General features: G+C 42.9%; 1 protein-coding gene across 1 annotated transcript in view; it reads right to left on the reverse strand.

Moving 5' to 3' along the window:
* Positions 1 to 2,411: 2,411 nt before the first annotated feature.
* The window catches only part of LOC149471186 (uncharacterized), a 122,197-nt gene continuing 104,283 nt past the window's right edge, over positions 2,412 to 20,325 (reverse strand). The window contains exons 4-6 of the mRNA XM_089652690.1: positions 10,675 to 10,776; positions 7,221 to 7,469; positions 2,412 to 3,169 (exon numbers count right to left, since the gene is read on the reverse strand). Coding sequence (XP_089508816.1) covers positions 2,412 to 3,169; positions 7,221 to 7,469; positions 10,675 to 10,776 — 1,109 coding nt within the window. The remainder of the gene's footprint in view (positions 3,170 to 7,220; positions 7,470 to 10,674; positions 10,777 to 20,325) is intronic.

Raw genomic sequence — 20,325 nt, forward strand, 5'->3', positions numbered from 1 at the left:
AAAAAGCCTATGAAAAAGGTACCAGGGGCATCTCATGGGGCCCCCTACTGACCCCGGGCCCTCAGGCAGTGCCCGAGTTTCCAAATGGTCAGTCCGCCCCTGGTACTGTATATGCAATATAAAGCTAATTTGCATGCAGTTGATTTTAGTGTACCTACATATGTGGGACATAAGCATTTTTGTAAATGGTAAGGAAGGCATCCAACTTCAATAAAATCCTGTAGTTTGCTATCTATGGTACCTTTACCCTAATTATCTCAATCTGAATGTACCTGTGTAAGTGATACATTCATTTCAAGCAACCTGACACACCAGTCAACTGGTGAGATGTCTTCTGATAGTGGCCAGGACTGGAACTCAGCTAAAAAAGTCTGCCTGGAGTCTGGATTATTATTATGAATGATTTACATAGCACCAAAAGTTTGTGCACCAATTTAGAATATAAAGGGAGACAGTACAGTTGCAATATAAATGAAGACAAGAAGGTTGAGAGGGCCCTGCTGGTGAGAGCTTGCAATCTAAAAGTGAGATAGAGATGTAAGTGAGTCAACCAACATCTGTGCAAAACTGGTTATATGGATAGACTGACCCTTCAAGTAACATTATGACTATATAGGGAATATAATATTCAGCAGAAACTTGGATAATTTGTTTACATAAGCATCGCATGACAAAACATGCTTGTAGGCTCAACCCTGAGGCTTCAGCTAGAAAAAATACAGAAACCTTATAAAAAACATTATTGTGCAGTTTGTAAATGATTTATTTTGTACATTGAAAAACTCCACAATGATCACCCACTGAATACATCCCTTAAAGTCAAAGTCATCATTTATTCTGCTACATAATTTAGGTGTCGGGAAAACAGATAGTATTTACTACAATAATAAAGTACGTGTTGATTTATTTTAGAATTTCTCATTTATTGAGAGTGTAGAAAATACTGACAATATAAAGTGCAAAATGTGAAAGAATCTATAATAAACATCGCTTACAACTGTCTTGTACAAAGTAGGACATACATTGTCTGGGCATTTATAAGACTACCTCAACTACAATTTATTCATTCACTCTTTAAATATATAGGTATGTGCCAGAATTGATTTCTGCAAAAAAAAATTTTTTTTTGAAAATGAATATCTCCTTTATAGGAACAATGTACGCAATACACGTAATATGTGTATAATATTTGTATGTAATATGTAATGTTATAGAATGATGAACATTAATATTAAACACCAATTGAAACATTAGTTTAAAGCAAATGTGTGCTTTCTCAATGCAAGGCAAAGCAACAGATTTTTTTTAAACATTCCTCCTTCAGGGGCGTATTTACCACAAGGCAAACAAGGCATTTGCCTAGGGAGGCATTTTTTAGGGGGGCAGCATTGCCCCCTAGAAGAAGAGACATATGCGGCATGGGGACCAGTTGTGATCCAAAAGAGGCTGCAGGCCGCTTGGTGTTGTTCCCGAGGATGTCCAGAGCTGTGAATGTTAGTGCCTCTCTGTCGCCGGGGGAGGGGGTTGTGTGTTAGTGGAAGGCTCTCTCAGGTTGGGGGGGGGGATAGAGCAGGGGTGTTGTTGATCACTGTCAGGCTCTCTCAGCGGGGGGGGGAAGGGCCGGGGGGTTGGGGGGAGGTCTGGTGTTGGTGGGTGTCAGGCTCTCTCTCTGTTGGGGAGGGGGCACCCGATTTTTGTGTTGCCTAGGGCAGCACAAAACCTAAATACACCACTGCTTACCTTTCATTCACTGCCACATCACCAGTGAGAAAAGGAAATGCTCTGGTCTGAGACATTTTGGTCTCTTAGAACTGTCTATTCACCCCAAGTGGCAGTACTGGGCCAATCACATCAGTACGGTCACATAAGAAGAAGGCAACTGAACTACATGCTCCTCAATACCTGGAAATGCCTAGTATTTTCTTCACTTCTGGCAGCTGGAGCATTGTGGGAGCAAAGTAAAGTTGGCCTGGCAGCAATCCTTTTTCTTAGACCCAAATGAACAAAGCACAGGCTTGTTTTAAGTTAAAATACTCATGTGTCATAAACCCATGTAATATTTCAGGTGAAAAAAGTGATGTTCCCATATGGAATTGCTGAGAAACAAAAGGGTCTTCCAGTTTAAGTAACACAAAAGCAAAAATACTCATTATAGGGTAAGTAGGCCCAACTATTTCCCCCTCTGGACTGCCTATGACTACCTAATTAAAGGTACCTCTGCCCATCAATCAGTGTGTAGTGTAATAGTGTGCTCCTATAAACTGAAGTTTATCAATTGTCTTTGTGCATATTATAAACCGGTAAGAACATCTGTCATGCCTAATGTCTTCATCGGTACAGTCCAAGCTTTACTAGAAAGGTTCAGTATTTTTAAATCTCATTTTCTAATTCAGGAGGATTATTTCTCCCATTTAACATTCTGCTTTGCCTGCTTCTGACCTGACTTGGTAAACAAAGGAATTGGCCAGGCAGACTCCACTGTCTACCCGTTTCTTCTTTATCCTAGATTTGGTAGTGTGACAATCCCTCTTCAACCCTACTACCAGTGATGCACTGATCGTCATTAAACAGAAGACAGTGCTGAATGCTAGTAAACACACAATCAAGAGATCACTACTCCCATGTGAAATAAAGATAATGAAGTGCAAAACACAGGGGATTTCACAGCCTAAAATAAGCACTGATGTTAAAATGACCCCCAACGGAGAGGGATTACGATACATTTTCCTTCGTAAAGTTAAATTACTTGCGGGAGAGCTTGATGCTGGGCTCATGAAGCTTAGTTCTATGTAGATTTTCAGGGCAAGTGAAAAGAAGAAAAGAGAAAGTACTGATGTGATATACAAAGATGGAAGCCATTTAGAAACACCTTGAAATAAAAGGTTCTGTGGGGACTTTTGGGCTGTTACACTGATAACATAAAAAGTAAGAGAAGAACACAAGTACTTCAATGGTGATAACAGTAAAATGAAAGAATAGAGGAATCCCCAAAGTCTCTCTTTCTGCCATAACAGTTCTGACTCTTGTATTGCGTAGATGATCATAGGAATGACAAAACTTCCACAAAACGCCAGGTACGTCAGTAGCTTCTCAGCTGGTAGAGGCAGTAGTGGTAGTGCAGTGTCTGAACCATTTCCTTCAAATATGTTCTTTTCCTCAGCCACTGTTTCTGGAGAACAATTGACACAGGTATTAAAGGAAATATATAATGGTCTGTGCATTATTTCTGTCTCTTTTTGTTCATTGTTTATTTATATGGTATTTGTATTGTCATATCCTTTTACATATATTCCAGTTTCTGCTGTCTTTAACCACTAGCCTACAGGGCACTTATACCCCCTTCCTGCCCAGGCCAATTTCCAGCTTTCAGCACTGTCACACTTTGAATGACAATTGCGCTGTCATGCAACACTGTACCCATATGACATTTTTATCATTTTTTTGTGACAGATAGAGCTTTATTTTGGTGGTATTTAATCACCTCTGGGTTTTTTATTTTTTTCTTAAACAAACCAAAAACCACTGAAAATTAAAAAAAAAAAAGTTTTTCTTAGCTTTTGTTATAAAATTTTGTAAATAAGTGATTTTTCTCCTTCACTGATGTGCGCTAATGAGGCTGCAGTGATGGGCACTGATAGGCTGCACTGATGGACACTGATAGGTGGCACTGATGGGCACTGATGAGGAGGCACTGGTAGGTGGCACTGATGAGCATTGACAGGCATCACTGATGGGCACTGAAAGACAGCACTTATATATGGCACTGATAGGCGGCACTGACTGGCACTGATAGGCGGCACTGACTGGCACTGTTAGGTGGCACAGACTGGCACTGTTAGGCAGCATTGACGGGCACTGATAGGCGGCACTAATGCACACTGATAGGCGGCACTGACCGGCACTGATAGGCGGCACTGACTGGCAATGATAGGTGGCACTGATTGGCAGCACTGATAGGTGGCACTGATTGGCATTGATAGGTGGCACTGACTGGCACTGATGAGTGACACTGAAAGGCAGCTCAGATGGGCACTGATATGTGGCATTGATGTGCACTGGTAGACACTGATATGTGGCATTGATGTGGCATGGATGAGCACTGACAGCTGGCACTGATGGACACTGACACGTGGCACTGCTGGAGCTACACAGATCATCAGGGCACACTGATCATCAGTGCCCTGATGATCAGTGCACATGTCCCCTCTGAGGAATGTCGATTACCAGCTCTCCTCTCCTCTAGAGCTGTCAGCATGACAGCTTTTGAGGAGAGAAATGTTGATAACCGGCATTTCCTTATTTACATGCAATCAGCTGTGATTGGACACAGCTGATCACATGACCGAGCCGACATCTTCGACTTTTTCCATTGATCGGTGATCCGCTGTGTCCGAGGGACACAGCGCACCGCTGATCGCCACGCTGCACTCTCCTGGAGCCGTGCATGCGCAGTTAGAATGGGAAGACGTCATATGACGTCTTCCCAGAACAAGAGAACCACCTTGCACCCATCATTGTACTATATGGCGGCCGGAAGGCGGTTAAAAGCATTTTGTTTACAACAAAATGTATTTTGTATACAACTCTTTGGAAGCTTTCACTGAGAAAACTGCTGCTGTGCTCTCACCATGCTCTGGGAATCCTTTGTCATGATGATTTATTTAAAAAAAATTAAAATATTAAAAGAAGAGCAGCAGTGAACAGCACGGCATGTGACATTTGATGTTAGTCAAGGAGGACAAGCCCAATATATTTAAAACATCTGCCTAAAAACCTATAAACATTAATACGACCTCCAGCTTTACCTTTCACAGTTATACAGGCTCTACACCTGTACTGAAATTGCTTACTCCAATATTACTGCACACTGTAAGTTTCTCACAGTGTGAATTAGAAGCTGCAGTAGTTCATACAGAGCCTGCCTCATTTCCTGGTTAAAGGACAACCAGCATCATGTAGCCCTTTCCTCCCCCATCTTATTGTCCCTGCCCCTGTTTTTATTCATTGGATTTCAGTTCTTACAGTCATGGAGAGTCAGCTTCACATGTGGACATTGCCACAGCTTTCTGTTTTCAAAAAGCTATGTACAGCACCCTGCCATTCCCTTTCATCAACTATGATCCGCCCGCGTTGCATAGAGAAACACAAAAATCAATTGATGATGTCACTGGTTCTAAAGTAAGAAATATAATGAAAACATAAAGGTTTAAAGCGGTTGTAAACCCTTATCTATACCCAGTGAAGTGATGCACCGAGGTGAGGAAAATCCTCCTACATAAATTGTACCTGTTCATTTACAGCCATTTGTTCTGTACATCCTTATAAAACTCAGAGATAAAAAGGATTTTTCACAGACTCACAAAGAAGGGGGTGGGGAGCTGTAGTTACACACTGTACAAGAGCTCTGAGAGCTGATTGGAGGGAAGGGACACATCCCCCTTCACACAGCACACAAGAACAGAGCTGAGGCTGTCAATCAAATACTTTTTGCTGGAGATCCCTCCCCTGTTACCTTTTTTCTCTTGGTGTCAGGAAAACTTGTTATCAGTAATGCATGCTAATAACGGAGGAAGTAGACAGCAGAGAAAAATGGCTCTTAGTGCTCTGTAGAGAGGCAAGTAAACACTACAGAAATATGGGCTGAGGTTTACAACCACTTTAGTATTTAATAATTTCATTAGCATACATTATTACAAGTTTCCTCATTACCTGTGCATTTTTTTTACAAAGAGTATGTTGACCCTTAGATAAATGAATAGCATGACACAAAAACTTACATGCTTCTATGTGCATACTTTATTTTTCACTTCCTGACTACATCTTTAGATTATTATTATTGAAATCAACTGCGATTGACTTTCCCTTTCTTATTTTCAATTTTTACAAGGTAGAACATGAAGGCTAACTTCTAACTTTGGTCAACACACCCAATGTTCCTTTTTTCCACTTCTTAAAGTGATTTGTGCTTCACCCTCACATGGCAAAGCAACAGTTTTATTTTAACCACTTCAAGTCCGGACACTTTCACCCCCTTTCAGGCCAATTTTCAGCTTTCAGGGCTATCACACTTTGAATGACAATTGCGTGGTCATGCAACACTGTACCCATATGAATTTTTTTTAGCATTTTTTGAGACAAATAAAACTTTATTTTGGTTGTATTTATTCACCACTGGGGTTTTTATTTTTTTTGCTATATAAATGAAAAAGTCCAAAAATTTTGAAAAAGTTTTTCTTATAAAATTTTGCACAAATTAGTTTATAACCAAAAATTATTATTTTTCAAAATTTTGTTTTACATTTTTATTTTATTTTTTATATTATTATTTATGGGGTTTTTTCAACATACTGTCACCCTAGCAGTACAGTGTCACCATAGTGACACTGTACTACTTGTGGGGGGTGATGAAGATTTTTTTTTCTTTTTTACACTGATTGCTTTTACAACCATAAAGGCTGTAGAAGCAATCATTTCTCCTACTCTCTTTTTTATTTTTTATTTCTCTCATTGAGAAATACTGTGAGAGCTGTGATTGGTCACAGCTTGTCACATGGTACAAGGCTGTTGTGAATAGCCTTGTACCATGTGACCTCTATGATCATTCATAGATTTCACTAGTAGTAAGCAATGATGTCACTTCCTGACATTTTGCTTACTGCTATTAATGTGATCACTGATTTGCCAATCAGTGATCCCATAAATTGGGACCTCACACAGAGGTCCCGTACAGTGATCGGTGTTCGGAGGACACAGTGGGCACCGGATGTGAATGCGGGCGCCATTTACAAAACACTCACCCGCTCCTGCACTGCTCCCGTCTGGCCATTTATGTACATGGGCCGGATGGGAAGTGGTTAATGGAGCTGAACAGTGTGGTGGGGAAGTGGTGGTAAGTATATACAAGGTTGCATCTGATATCTGTATGCATTTTATACAAGCATGTCTATGTAAAGTTTATATTCTTTTTTTAAAAAAAGTTTTCTTGGGTGTATATGTGTAATGTCCCATTTTGCTGCACTAAAGTCCCATAAGGGGGGTTTTTCTTCCATGTATCCATTCAGGGACGAGCAGCCAGATACTCAACCCTTCTGGTAATGATATCTGTAGTATTTACTTTTTATTAAAAATGTGAACAACTGAAGTCTTTTGGAGGCATTTACTTCAAAAGTGCACTTTGCCTTTATAATTAGTCAGCTGTGGTATAACACGTGAGGTCTTACCATTGTCTGATGCTTCGCCTGAGGAGTCATATGTAACCCGGCTGATCTGCAGTAGCAGGTAGCTATTGATCAAGATAAAAGCTGCCAGAGCTTGAAGGGGATATATTTGGCTTCTTGTAGCTTGCAGGAAATGTTTCACTAAGGTATCACCAGGGGAAAGATCATCTGAAGACTTGCCAACTCTCAGAACAGAAGAGATTGTGAAGATAACCAACACTGCTACCGACAGGGCTATCAAAACCTGTACAACTTTACACAGAAGACTCAAGTTAGTTATTGATTGCTATGGATAACATGTCTGTAGTGCTACATTGAAAAGTAGTAAGCGTACCACTGCACATATTCATTAATTTGCAATTTACTTTAAAAGGCTAATATGAAGACAAATGTAAGTACTTATGCTGGTTGCTTTTAAAAATGTGATTTTTTAAAAAATAAATACGTAATTGCATCATTTGGTGTTTCTTTATATCTGCCTGGAGTGCAGTTTTAAGATTAGTAGGTGTTATCCTTTGATTAGGAGTTATGTTTTAGTGTTGGAGGAGGTTGGGTGGTAATGGTTTAAAGGGTATGTTCATGTTGGGCTAAAGCTAACAGTTAGTTGGAAATTTAGGTTAATTGTTAGGGGTTGCACTTCAGGGATAGGTTGATGCCCCATTCACACTAGGGCATTTTAAATTCAAAACGCTCTGTTAAAAAATGACAAAATGCAGAACTGCGTGTTTGGGTGATATTCATTTTAATGGCACCTGAAAACATGGTCTGCTTCTCCTGCGATTGTCACGTGATAAATCTCGCTGCAGTCGTGGTAAACTGTATCGCACAATGCGTGTCACCTGAAAGAAGTTCAGGAATTTCTTTCAAGTGACTTGCGGTTTACCGCATTTAAAATGAATGACATCTGAACACACAGTTCAGGGATTTGTCATTTTAACAGAGTGTTTTGAAATCGTAGGCAGAATCGCCATGATTCAAAACGCCCTAGTGTGAACGGGGTCTAAGATTTGGCATTCTGATTGCAGGCAGCGTTAATTGTTAAAGTCAGCCTAAAGATTAGATGCAGGTTAGGGAAACACTTTTTTCAAATTTTTTTTGGCATCAAGACTAACTAAAATAGACATGTATTTCTGCGCTAAAATTGAGAAAATATTTATATAACAAATGAATAAAGCTGCTGGCACAGGTTAAGAGATACAACAAACCTTCCAAGATATAATTCAAAAAGTGCAGAGCTAATCTATAAACAGTGATTTATAGAAAATTAAAGACAGTGATCGTAAAATAAAAGTTCAACATAGACAAAAAATCCTGATCCGTTATTGCAAAGAATCCACAAAAAGTGCAAGCAGTGCTTCCAGAAATCGAAAGAAAAAAGGCACCCAATAATCCAATAAGACTGGAGGGAAAACACCGCAGAGATTTGGTGATGAAAGTGAATTAGGATGCTTACTGGAACTATTTGGCTTTCAAATTAATGAAAAGGCCAACAGTGCTTTCGGGATTAACCTCAAACAGATCCGTTGTTTATAGATTAGTGTTGCACTTTTTGAATTATAACAAGACTATCTACACCAGGCTCCAAGTTCCAAAAGACTTTATACCAATGAAAGCAGTACATAAACTATATTGCCAAAAGTATTGGGACACCCCTCCAAAGCATTGGATTCAGGTGTTCCAATCACCTCCATGGCCACAGGTGTATAAAATCAAGCACCTAGGCATGCAGACTGCTTCTACAAACATTTGTGAAAGAATGGGTCACTCTTAGGAGCTCAGTGAATTCAAGAGTGGTACCATGATAGGTTGGCAACTGTTCAATAAGTCCATCCATGAAATTTCTTTGCTACTAAATATTCCACGGTCAACTGTTAGTGGTATTATAATGAAGTGGAAGCAACTGGGAACAACAGCAACTCAGCCACAAAATGGTAGGCCATGTAAAATGACAAAGTGGGTCAGCGCATGCTGAAGTGCACAGTGCGCAGAAGACACCAACTGTCTGCAGAGTCAATAGCTAAAGACCTCCAAACTTTGTGTGGCCTTCAAATTAGTACAACAACAGTGCATAGAGAGCGTCATGGAATGGGTTTCCATGGCCAAGTGGCTGCATCCAAGCCTTACATCACCAAGTGCAATGCAAAGCATCTGATGCAGTGATGTAAAGTATGCCGCCACTGGACTCTAGAGCAGTGGAGACGTGTTCTCTGGAGTGACGAATCCCACTTCTCTGTCTGGCAATCCGATGGATGTGTCTGAGTTTGCTGGTTGCCAGGAGAACTGTAGTTGCCTGACTGCATTGTGCCAAGTGAAAAGCTTGGGGGAGGGGGATTATGGTGTGGGGTTGTTTTTCAGGAGTTGGCCTTGGCCCGTCTTAATGAGTCAGCATACCAAGACTTTTTTGACAATTTCATGCTCTCGACTTTGTGGGAACAGTTTGAGGATGGCCCCCCCAACATGACTGCACACCAGTGCACAAAGCAAGGTCCATAAAGACATGGATGAGGGAGTTTGGGGTGGAGGAATCTGACTGACCTGCACAGAGTCCTGACCTCAACCCAATAGAACACCTTTGGGATGAATTAGAGCAGAGACTGCAAGCCAGGCCTTCTTGTCCGACATCGGTGGCTTACCTCACAAATGCGCTGCTGAAAGAATGGTCAAACATTGCCATAGACACACTCTTAAACCTTGTGGACAGCCTTCCCAGAAGAGTTGAAGCTGTTATAGCTGCAAAGGGTGGGCCAACTCAATATTGAACCCTATGGACTAAGACTGGGATGCCATTAAAGTTTATGTGTGTGTAAAGGCAGGCGTCCCAATACTTTTGCCAATATAGTGTATATATACGTGTATATATATATATATATATATATACACACACACTATATTGTATATATATATATATATATATATACACTATATCACTATATTGCCAAAAGTATTGGGACACCCCTCCAATCATTGGATTCAGGTGTTCCAATCACCTCCACGGTCCCAGATGTACAAAATCAAGCACCTAAGCATGCAGACTGCTTCTACAAACATTTGTGAAATAATGGGTCGCTCTCAGGAGCTCAGTGAATTCAAGCGTGGAACCTGTGCAATAAGTCCATTCGTGAAATTTCCTTGCTACTAAATATTTCATGATCAACTGTTAGTGGTATTATAACAAAGTGGAAGCAACTGGGGACAACAGCAGAGTCTGTCCACAGAGTCAATAACTAAAGACCTCCAAATTTTGTGTGGCCTTCTGATTAGCACAAAAACATTGCGAAGAGAGCTTCATGGAATGGGTTTCCATGGCCGAGCAGCTGCATCAAAGCCTTACATCACCAAGTGCAATGTTATGCAGAATGTTGTGTCAGTTCATGGTGGGACATGAGGTTTTAAGAAGCATCTGTCAATATGCATCCATTTGTGTCAATATGTAAATACCATTATAGGAACACCATACCTGAAGTTAAATGACTGGGTCTAATAAGGTCCATCTCTCCTATACAGGTAATTGCTAGGTAGCTGTGTACCAGCCAGCTCATTGGAAGATACCAAATCATGCCTGCAACAACAACAACAAGAGCATATTAGGATATAATATATACAGAAAAAGACATATGTGATTCCATAAATGTGAAAGTTACACCAAAATAATACTTGAAGGGAAGGGTAAGACTGCTGTCAGTGTATTTGTTGCTGTTCTGTTGGGAATTTTCCATTCACTTCTGGTGCAGAAGATGATAATGAGATAGTTGTCACCAGAACAGGTATTCCCATTGGAAGATTTCCCATCACCTCTGGTTACAATGTCAATGGAAATATTTTAGAGTTCCAATTGCTTTCTGTTTTAGTAACCACTGGCTGACTTGGCACAGTAGATATGCTTCGATGGGGTGTCAGCTACAGGCACCGGGACATACTGGTAAAATGCTGCCTGTTGCCAGGTTTCAGGCGAGTGAACACGCCCCCGCCAGCCTACTCCCCTGTTATTTGACACAGCGGGAGTTCATCAACAGATCCTGACCAATGATTCATGGTCGAATCACAGCCTAGAGGCCGGGTCTCCAAACTATGGCCCTCCAGCTGTTGAAGTACTACAAATCCCATTGTGCCTCTATCTCTGGGAGTCTTGCCTGTGGCTGTAAGAGTCTTGCAAGGACTTGCAGTTCCTCAACACCTGGAGGGCCATAGTTTGGAGACCCCTGGCCTAGGGCCCTCTGTTGACAAACAATACAGTGCTCTATACAAGGGGAACAATCATTTTGTTTGTTTTCCCTGCTAAGCAGGGAATAAAAAACAAATTGATCTATAGTTAAAAAGCAGCACACAGTACACACATTAACACTTTTTAGGCACACAATTAACCCCTTGATTGCCCCTAGATGTTAACCCCTTCCCAGTCAGTATCATTAGTACACTGACAGTGTATACTATTAGCACTGATCACTGTATTAGTATGACTGGTAATGTCAGTGTCAGTTAGTCCCCACAAAGTGTCAGTTAGTGTTAACTGCTGAACAGTACCACTATAAGTCACTGATTACCATCATTACTAGAATAAAAAATAAATAAACAAAAATTCCAGTATATATACCATAGTTTGTAGAAGTCATAACTTTCACGCAAACCAAGTACTATACACTTATTGGGGTTTTTTAACCAAAAACAAGTAGCAGAATATGTTGTAGCCTAAATTTATGAAGAAATTTGATTTTTCTTTAATTGAATATGTTTTATAGCAGAAAGTAAAAAATATAGGTTTTTTTTAACAGTCTTTTTTTCGTTTGCAAATTTTGATCAAATTCAAATCCCACAAAAAGAAAACTCTATTTGTGTGAAAAAAAAATTATATAAATTTGATTTGGGTACAGTGTTGCCATGCAGTTACCCGTTAAAGTAGCACAGTGCCAAAGAGCAAAAAAATGGCCTGGTCATGGAGGGGGTAAAATCTTCCAGAGCTCAAGTGGGTAACATGTCTCACCAGGACAAATATAAAGAACGAGTCTACGTAGCAGGGACTCACATAGCAATAAAAGCTTGATAGGGTTTTAACCCTTTCCTACACTATCCAAAACTAACAAAAAAAGTTTTGCCTAGACATACACTTTAAAACATTTACTCAGGAAATTCCATTTCTAGTAGATCTGGCACCAGCCAGAGGCATAACTAGAACTGGGGGTCAGGGGGACCCTTTCATGGCCCCAGTACAAGAAACCATGAAGGGTCCCCCTGACCCCCAGAGCCCTTTACTCCTGTTACAGGACCCTTTCACATGTTCTGCAGCGGGCCCCCTTCCTGCTATCTTGCCCCCCCCCCCCACAGTGGCAGAATGTCAGGGCCCTGTTGCAAGTGTGACCTTCTGAACCTGGTAGTTCCACCACTGGTGTTGGTAGTTTTTTATTTTTGTTATTTTTTTTATTATTTTCTATTTTGTTTTATATATATATATATATATATATATATATTGCAGTTTTATTTTTATATTTTTTTTACAATTTTTTAAGAAGCCCCGCTAGAGAGCTTTGGTGAGATATAAGGGTTCTACACATATCTCTGATTTTCCACCTTTGAAACAGAGAAAGAAGATTAAGGACATGGCCCCCAGTCTTTATCTGTGCAGCCTCAGATGCACAGAATGAATGGACAAGAATAGCTCTGTACATATCTTCCCCTTCATTCACAAACCGAAGCATAGTAAACACAGTTTGCCATGCTTCAGTTATCATGAACAGAGGCAGTGATCTGTAGTAAGTGAGCGACTCAGAAAAGGTAGGACCCGGTAAATGACATATGGGAGGAAGAGGAGGAGACTTTCAGCGGCTGCAGGAGGAAAGTGGAGGCAGACCCCCTGGAGCTTGGTACCGGGTCCCAATTGAGACCCCTGTAGATACGCCCCTGGCACAAGCTAAGATAGGTAATGCTAAGATAGCTTTCACAGATGAGGAAAACATACACTCTGCAGGTTACGGTTCAATGCTACAAGAGATAAGTTGTCGATACTTACACAGTGTCTATTATATTCTTTATCTAAAAGGATATTAGAGAAATAAGGAAAATACTTCAGCATCAAGGGATATTTGAAGCTGAGCCCCAGGGGGAATGTAAAGGGTTAAATGCTTCTTTTTATCTATGGGGAACAATAAAAAGCAGTTTTTATTTAATAAAATCCCTTGTTCCCCCAGGAGCTAGCATTTTCCTTTTCCCTTTGACACACTGTTTTGTAGATGGCCCTTCAATATCCTCACTTACAGTTCATGACTGCTGGTGTTGTACATGGTGATGCTAGAATGCGGAGGACAAAGAACCAAAGAGAACCAGCTTTGGGGGAACAGTTGCACAGAAACTAGCAATTAAGATTTTCAGTGTGGGGCTGATCCCCACTGCAGATATAGTTTAAACATTTCCTTGGTGTTCTGCTTTAAAGTGTGTCTATACCATAAACCTTTTATTTGTTCAGGGTAGAATGGCAAAGTGTTAAACCGTCTCAAGGTTTTATGCAGAGCCTTTTTGTTAGTTTAAGATAGAGTGAAAGAGAATTAGAATCCTTGTCATTTTCTTTTTTTCGTTGTCTACATCCCCTCTGGGAAGATTCACCCTCACCACTAGTTCTGATCAGCAATGTCACCTGGGCAAAAAGTGTTGGGAAACCACATTCTTACAACTGTTAGCAGAACAGGAGGTGAGGAGAAATCTTCTAATGGAGACACATGTTAAGCCTAGTGCATATGATCAGAAACTCGGACAAAAAAATACCGCTTTTGAAGCGATTGTACGATAATCTGAATGTTAGTAAACAACTTTCGTCCACAATTATTCGAACGGACAAACACAAACTTTTTTTTGTACCATACTAGATCATACGATTTTCATTTAATCAATACAGTATTTGTCCATAAAAAAATCAGAAGAGCAAGACCACACATGCTCAGAAACTAAAGAATACATTACAATACAGTACAACACATTACATGACATCCTAACTTGCATTCTGTTATACGAGAATTTTCAGAACTTTAGTGATCTCTTAAATTTCAATATGAGACAAGCGTGCAAAAATAAAACAGATCATTCATCTGATATACTCATCGTGTGTGCCAGGCTTTGGAAACATAGGCACATAGAAGAGTGATGGCATAAAAAAGACCAAGTGGTCCATTGAGTCTGCCCCATTTTTTAATTCATATTGTTTTATATTATTTGTTTGTTTTTATTGTCCCAAACATGTTCTAAGTCTATTCCAAGAATCAAGTATTCTTTCATTAAAATAATACTTTCTAAAGTTGGTTTTAAAAACTTTCCTCTTGCAATTTTGAGGTAATGTCCCCGTGTTCTTGACCTTGGCATCCTATTGAAAATACTGCCCTCCCAAACCTTATTTACCCACTTGATGTATTTACTGTCTCCCTCTTTCCTTCTTTCTCTTGTTCAAGTGACAATTATCTAAGATGGGAAATTTGCAGCTCCAGAAAAGAAAATGAAAGGAAGTCTCCCCAACAGGATACCGACCAGTAAAAACAAACTCGCAGGGTTTTCAACTCTTCTCTACTCTGTTGTCTATGTCTCACTTTGGAGAAGGTTCCTCTTACTTTCTGTTGTGTATCTGTGACAGGAAGCGAGATAAATCTCTTCAAAGTGAGCAGAAATCCATTCTTATGCAATTGTCATGGGTCAAAAACAGTGGGATGCCACCTTTTCTTGGGAAAAAATACTATACTTTTGGTCTCCTTATTCTTTAAACCTCCAGCAACAAGTACCATTTTTGCTTGCTAGGTGGCAAATCTATGGGACAGATGTCCCCACCTGAGGCTTTCCACTCATCCCTCTTTCCAATGAATTGTGGACTTCCCATAGCTTTATGCAAGCGTGTTGATGGTCACCAGGACAAACAGTATTTGTGGGTACACATACAGGAATAAAAACCTGTTTTAGCCCTTCACTACTCTATTCAAAACTAAGCAAAACATTTATGAGACTTTTGAGACTGTATGTTGTCTGAACAAGCATGCAATAAGGGCTTCTGACTTTTTGATTTGCATGCTTGGAAATTGACTCAGAAAGTATTAAAGCCACTGGATCAGCTCAACAGCCTGGCAGCTAGCAATGAAGAACTAGTGTTCCAAAATATGTCAGTAATGCAAGTGTCCGTATTTTTCTTGTGACAGGTTTAGCTCACAGGTGTCATCAGCTTTACCAGACGTTGTCTTTTTGGTCTGTTAGAATAAACATGTTGCAAAAACCAAAACGGCACATACATTTTCATACTACTCAAGTGTTTGGGCTCTTTTTCAATTTATTGGATCTGTTTCTGGAAGTAGGTCAATTTGGTTGAGCATCCAAGTTAGTTATCTTGAAAGGCACGCATGATTTTGGTGACTTTGCTTGGCTACAAGGACTGTTTAGTTGTTAATATTCAGAAACAATAAATAAAAACAGCCAAAGGTGTTTGCTGTGGATGTATCCGATCTTATCACCCATCTTGGGAAACAAATATCTAGTGTTTGTGGGGTCATTAAGGCTCCATTCACACTAGTGTGATTTCAAATGTGACCTGGGCTTTACAAAATCACATGGCAATGGTAATCACATTGTTTACAAAGGTGCCCATTAACATCAATGCAACTTATATATTCTTGTGTACATATCACTCTTAATATTTGTGTTCATATACACTTACCATTATTGTGTATTGTTCCACACCAGCTATGTTCTACATTTATGGCACTGCACCTTTAAATCCTCGCTGAATGGTGTTGTCCCACACTGACAACTCCCTCTACTTAAGCTGATATAGTTTCCAGCACTATTAGGCCAATTGAAGAAGCTAGATGTTCTGAGTGCATAGCCTGCTTGTCCCACGTCCGTGCCTCCTGATCAGACTGACCCTCCGCCTGTCCCGGTGATGGCACTTCCACCAGTACACTCCAAGCAGGTTGTAGGTCTCTTCCTGTACAGAAGATTGGCTTCACAGCACCATTACTCTACAGGACAGACCTCCATTGTGCCTTCACACATCTCCATCAGCCCAGCATACATCCCCATGCCACTGGTGGTGCCTGCAGAACGTTGAGGAATGATCATCCCTCTCACATACAGATGAGCTTGTTTTTTTTATTACTCTTGTGAGTGTTTTTTATCCTTTACCATTAAACACAGTTTTAATTACTGCACTTAAATGGGTGCCTCTTGTTTCTTTCTTTTTGTTCTTGCATACAGAGTTGGCTTTGCTCCTAGGATGGCTGCTGCTAATTTGCACTAATCTTTGGCCAGTTTGCCCCGAGAGACTTCCAAAATACTTTTCTGTTTGTTTATGGACATTATTCTTTAATCCACAGTGTTTTACATCATTGCTATTCCTTGCATCACTTTATATACATTGTTTACCTCATCTTTGTGCGCCAAAATTAGCTTCTTCCTAAGTGATTTTTGAGGGGCTGCTAGTTCCTCATCCATAAACGGCAGCTGCTACTGATCCGCAATGACTGACAGCTTTCAGGAAAAGGACAGTCCAAGATCTGCCTTTGTGCATAGGAGGGAAGTGTCCCTCTTCCATTGTTTAAGCCAAACGGGGCATCCCATAATCCCTATTTCCCATCCAAGTTGGTTTCCACTAATAACAAAATCAAGCTCATGGACTGGTCATTATCTTTGGATGCAAGTTGGTGTGAGAAATACCTGTTGTCTGGCTGTGCAGAGAGAGGCTTAGGGATACCCAAAACACAGTAACTCTCACGAGGGTAGCGCTACATACATTGTCAGGAATGGATTCAGCATTGGTGGTGGGACTCTCCTGCCGTGTGGGCTGCAGTACCAGAGCTGACCAGCGGGTGCTCTCAGCACTGGTGGTGGGACTCTCCTGCCGTGTGGGCTGCAGTACCAGAGCTGACCAGCGAGTGCTCTTAGCAGCCAGAAGCTCACAATCAGCCAAACCTGGGGCTGATTACAGAAAGGTGTATATAAGGCATGACCAGGCCTGTGCTCTGGGCCTTGGTGTATGTTTCCCCATGAGCCCCTGTATCCTGTTCCTAGTTCCTGTGAGAAGATACCTTGTTGCCGACCCTGCCTGATCCTGATTCCTGTTGACCATCTCCTGTTCTGACTACTGGCTCATCCCTGACCATCCTTCTGCCTGATCCTCTGTACTGCGCTGTCTGTGAGTTACTGAACCCGGCTTGTGACCTTGACCATTCTCTGCCTGCTCCTTTGATACCTTGCTGCCCGCACGTTGCTGACTTGGCCCGTCTGACCACGCTCACTACTCTGCCATCCATCCATCCTGCACGGATCCAGCCGTACCTGCACATACCTCTGGCGGATCCCTCTATCACTAGCAGGTGTACTCAGGGGCCGCGACCTGGTTCCTGTCTGCTCCAAGTCCATCCCCACCATCAGGGGCCCTGGTGAATAGCAGACTGGGACTTAGACTCCGCGCCCTGGGGAATCCTGCCCTGAGGACCGCTAGAGGTACCACCAGGCAGTTGTTACAGAACCCTACGGCCGGCCTGACCATTCCACCTCTCCAGCCCTGACTACGCCTGTGTTCCTGCACCTCCTAAGATTAGTGGAAGGTTAGTTTGCTCACTGTGCGTTTATATATATATATATATCTGGGTGGCTAATAATAACCTGTATTATACTATACCTGAAACCTGCGTTTCCCTGTGTCAGTCCACACCTTTCTGGTCATTCCTTGATTCCTGACATCACACCAAGGCCCTTCCTGACCAGAAGTGGCTGCACAGGGAAGCCATCTTGACTTGTTGTGAAGGATGCATCCTGATGAGGTTATATATTTGTCTATGCTAGTCCTTGATGACAGGGAATGTGCCTATCAGACTCTGCGCGAGTATACCAGGGATCAGCTGCTAGAGTGCATACGGGTCGCTCATTCCCTAGTAGGTCAGGACCTAGAGCTCTCTGAGGTGCAACCATTGATTCAGGCTTGTATTGAGTTGGCTTCATCTAGTACCCCTGAAAACAGGGATGAATTTCTTCCTCCATTCAGGGCGAGTCAAGTAATATCACTGGTATGGTTGTTGGAGGATGATCCGGATTGCTTCTTGGAGCATTATTCAGCATATTCACCACAGGTGCTACAGAAGTGTATAAACGCAGTGCAAACTTTGATCAGACAGGCCTTGTGTAAGCTGAGCGTTGTCCAACCCTTACTGCAGACATGGTCAGACTTGTTACACCTAGCCTCAATCAGCTTGCAACAAACCAGTCCTGCTTCTCATCATTCCTCTGCTCAAAGCTCTTTTCCTGCATTCCCGACAACACCCCCAGTGACAGCCCCCCCAGTGACAGCCCAGTATACCCAGCAATCTACCACATGTCAGTACCCTGCTCCCACTCACTGTACCATCGTACCAGTTGACTCGGTGCCCGCTGTCGAGCCAGATGACTTGATGCCTGATGATTCGGTGCCTGCTGTCGTACCAGTTGACTTGGTGCCAGTTGACTCGGTGCCCGCTGTCGTGCCAGTTGACTCGGTGCCCGCTGTCGTGCCAGTTGACTCGGTGCCCGCTGTCGTGCCAGTTGACTCGGTGCCAGTTGACTCGGTGCCCGCTGTCGTACCAGTTGACTCGGTGCCCGCTGTCGTACCAGTTGACTCGGTGCCAGTTGACTCGGTGCCCGCTGTCGTACCAGTTGACTCGGTGCCAGTTGACTCGGTGCCCGCTGTCGTACCAGTTGACTCGGTGCCAGTTGACTCGGTGCCCGCTGTCGTACCAGTTGACTCTGTGCCCGCTGTCGTACCAGTTGACTCGGTGCCCGCTGACTCGGTGCCCGCTGTCGTACCAGTTGACTCGGTGCCAGTTGACTCGGTGCCTGCTGTCGAGCCAGATGACTCGATACCTGATGACTCGGTGCCCGCTGTCATGCCAGTTGACTCGGTGCCCGCTGTCGAGCCAGATGACCTGATGCCCGAGGACCCAGTGCCCGCTGTTGAGCCACATAACCTGATACCTGATGACTTGGTGCCCGCTGTCGTGCCAGTTAATTTGGTGCCTGCTGTCGAGCTTGGTGACCCGATACCCGCGGTTCTGCTAGAAGGCTTGGTGCCCGCTGACGTGCCCGGTGACTCTGTGCCTGCTGTCGTGCCAGATGACTCGGTGCCCGCTGACGTGCCTCTGCCCGCTACACAGCCCGACATGCCAGCCCCTGATGTCCAGTTAAACTGGCCGATAACTGATACCCAGCCTGCTCCTGGAAATCCTGTGCCCAGTGACCTGCCTTCCTTGGTTCTCCTACACAAAGAGAAGTCTACCAGCAGGAAACCCAGCCAGCCGGTTTACTGCGGCAGTAGGATATTCAGCCAGTTACCGGACCCGGGCGGTGGAACATTTTGCCCACTAAGGACTGTTTGGAGCGTCCTGAGGCCGCTCCTTGAGGGGGGGGTTCTGTCAGGAATGGATTCAGCATTGGTGGTGGGACTCTCCTGCCGTGTGGGCTGCAGTACCAGAGCTGACCAGCGGGTGCTCTCAGCACTGGTGGTGGGACTCTCCTGCCGTGTGGGCTGCAGTACCAGAGCTGACCAGCGAGTGCTCTTAGCAGCCAGAAGCTCACAATCAGCCAAACCTGGGGCTGATTACAGAAAGGTGTATATAAGGCATGACCAGGCCTGTGCTCTGGGCCTTGGTGTATGTTTCCCCATGAGCCCCTGTATCCTGTTCCTAGTTCCTGTGAGAAGATACCTTGTTGCCGACCCTGCCTGATCCTGATTCCTGTTGACCATCTCCTGTTCTGACTACTGGCTCATCCCTGACCATCCTTCTGCCTGATCCTCTGTACTGCGCTGTCTGTGAGTTACTGAACCCGGCTTGTGACCTTGACCATTCTCTGCCTGCTCCTTTGATACCTTGCTGCCCGCACGTTGCTGACTTGGCCCGTCTGACCACGCTCACTACTCTGCCATCCATCCATCCTGCACGGATCCAGCCGTACCTGCACATACCTCTGGCGGATCCCTCTATCACTAGCAGGTGTACTCAGGGGCCGCGACCTGGTTCCTGTCTGCTCCAAGTCCATCCCCACCATCAGGGGCCCTGGTGAATAGCAGACTGGGACTTAGACTCCGCGCCCTGGGGAATCCTGCCCTGAGGACCGCTAGAGG

Source organism: Staurois parvus, unplaced genomic scaffold (genome assembly GCF_062004578.1).
Source record: "Staurois parvus isolate SC_StPar_1 unplaced genomic scaffold, SC_StPar_1.0 ptg000025l, whole genome shotgun sequence".
In the NCBI taxonomy this organism is placed as follows: domain Eukaryota; kingdom Metazoa; phylum Chordata; class Amphibia; order Anura; family Ranidae; genus Staurois; species Staurois parvus.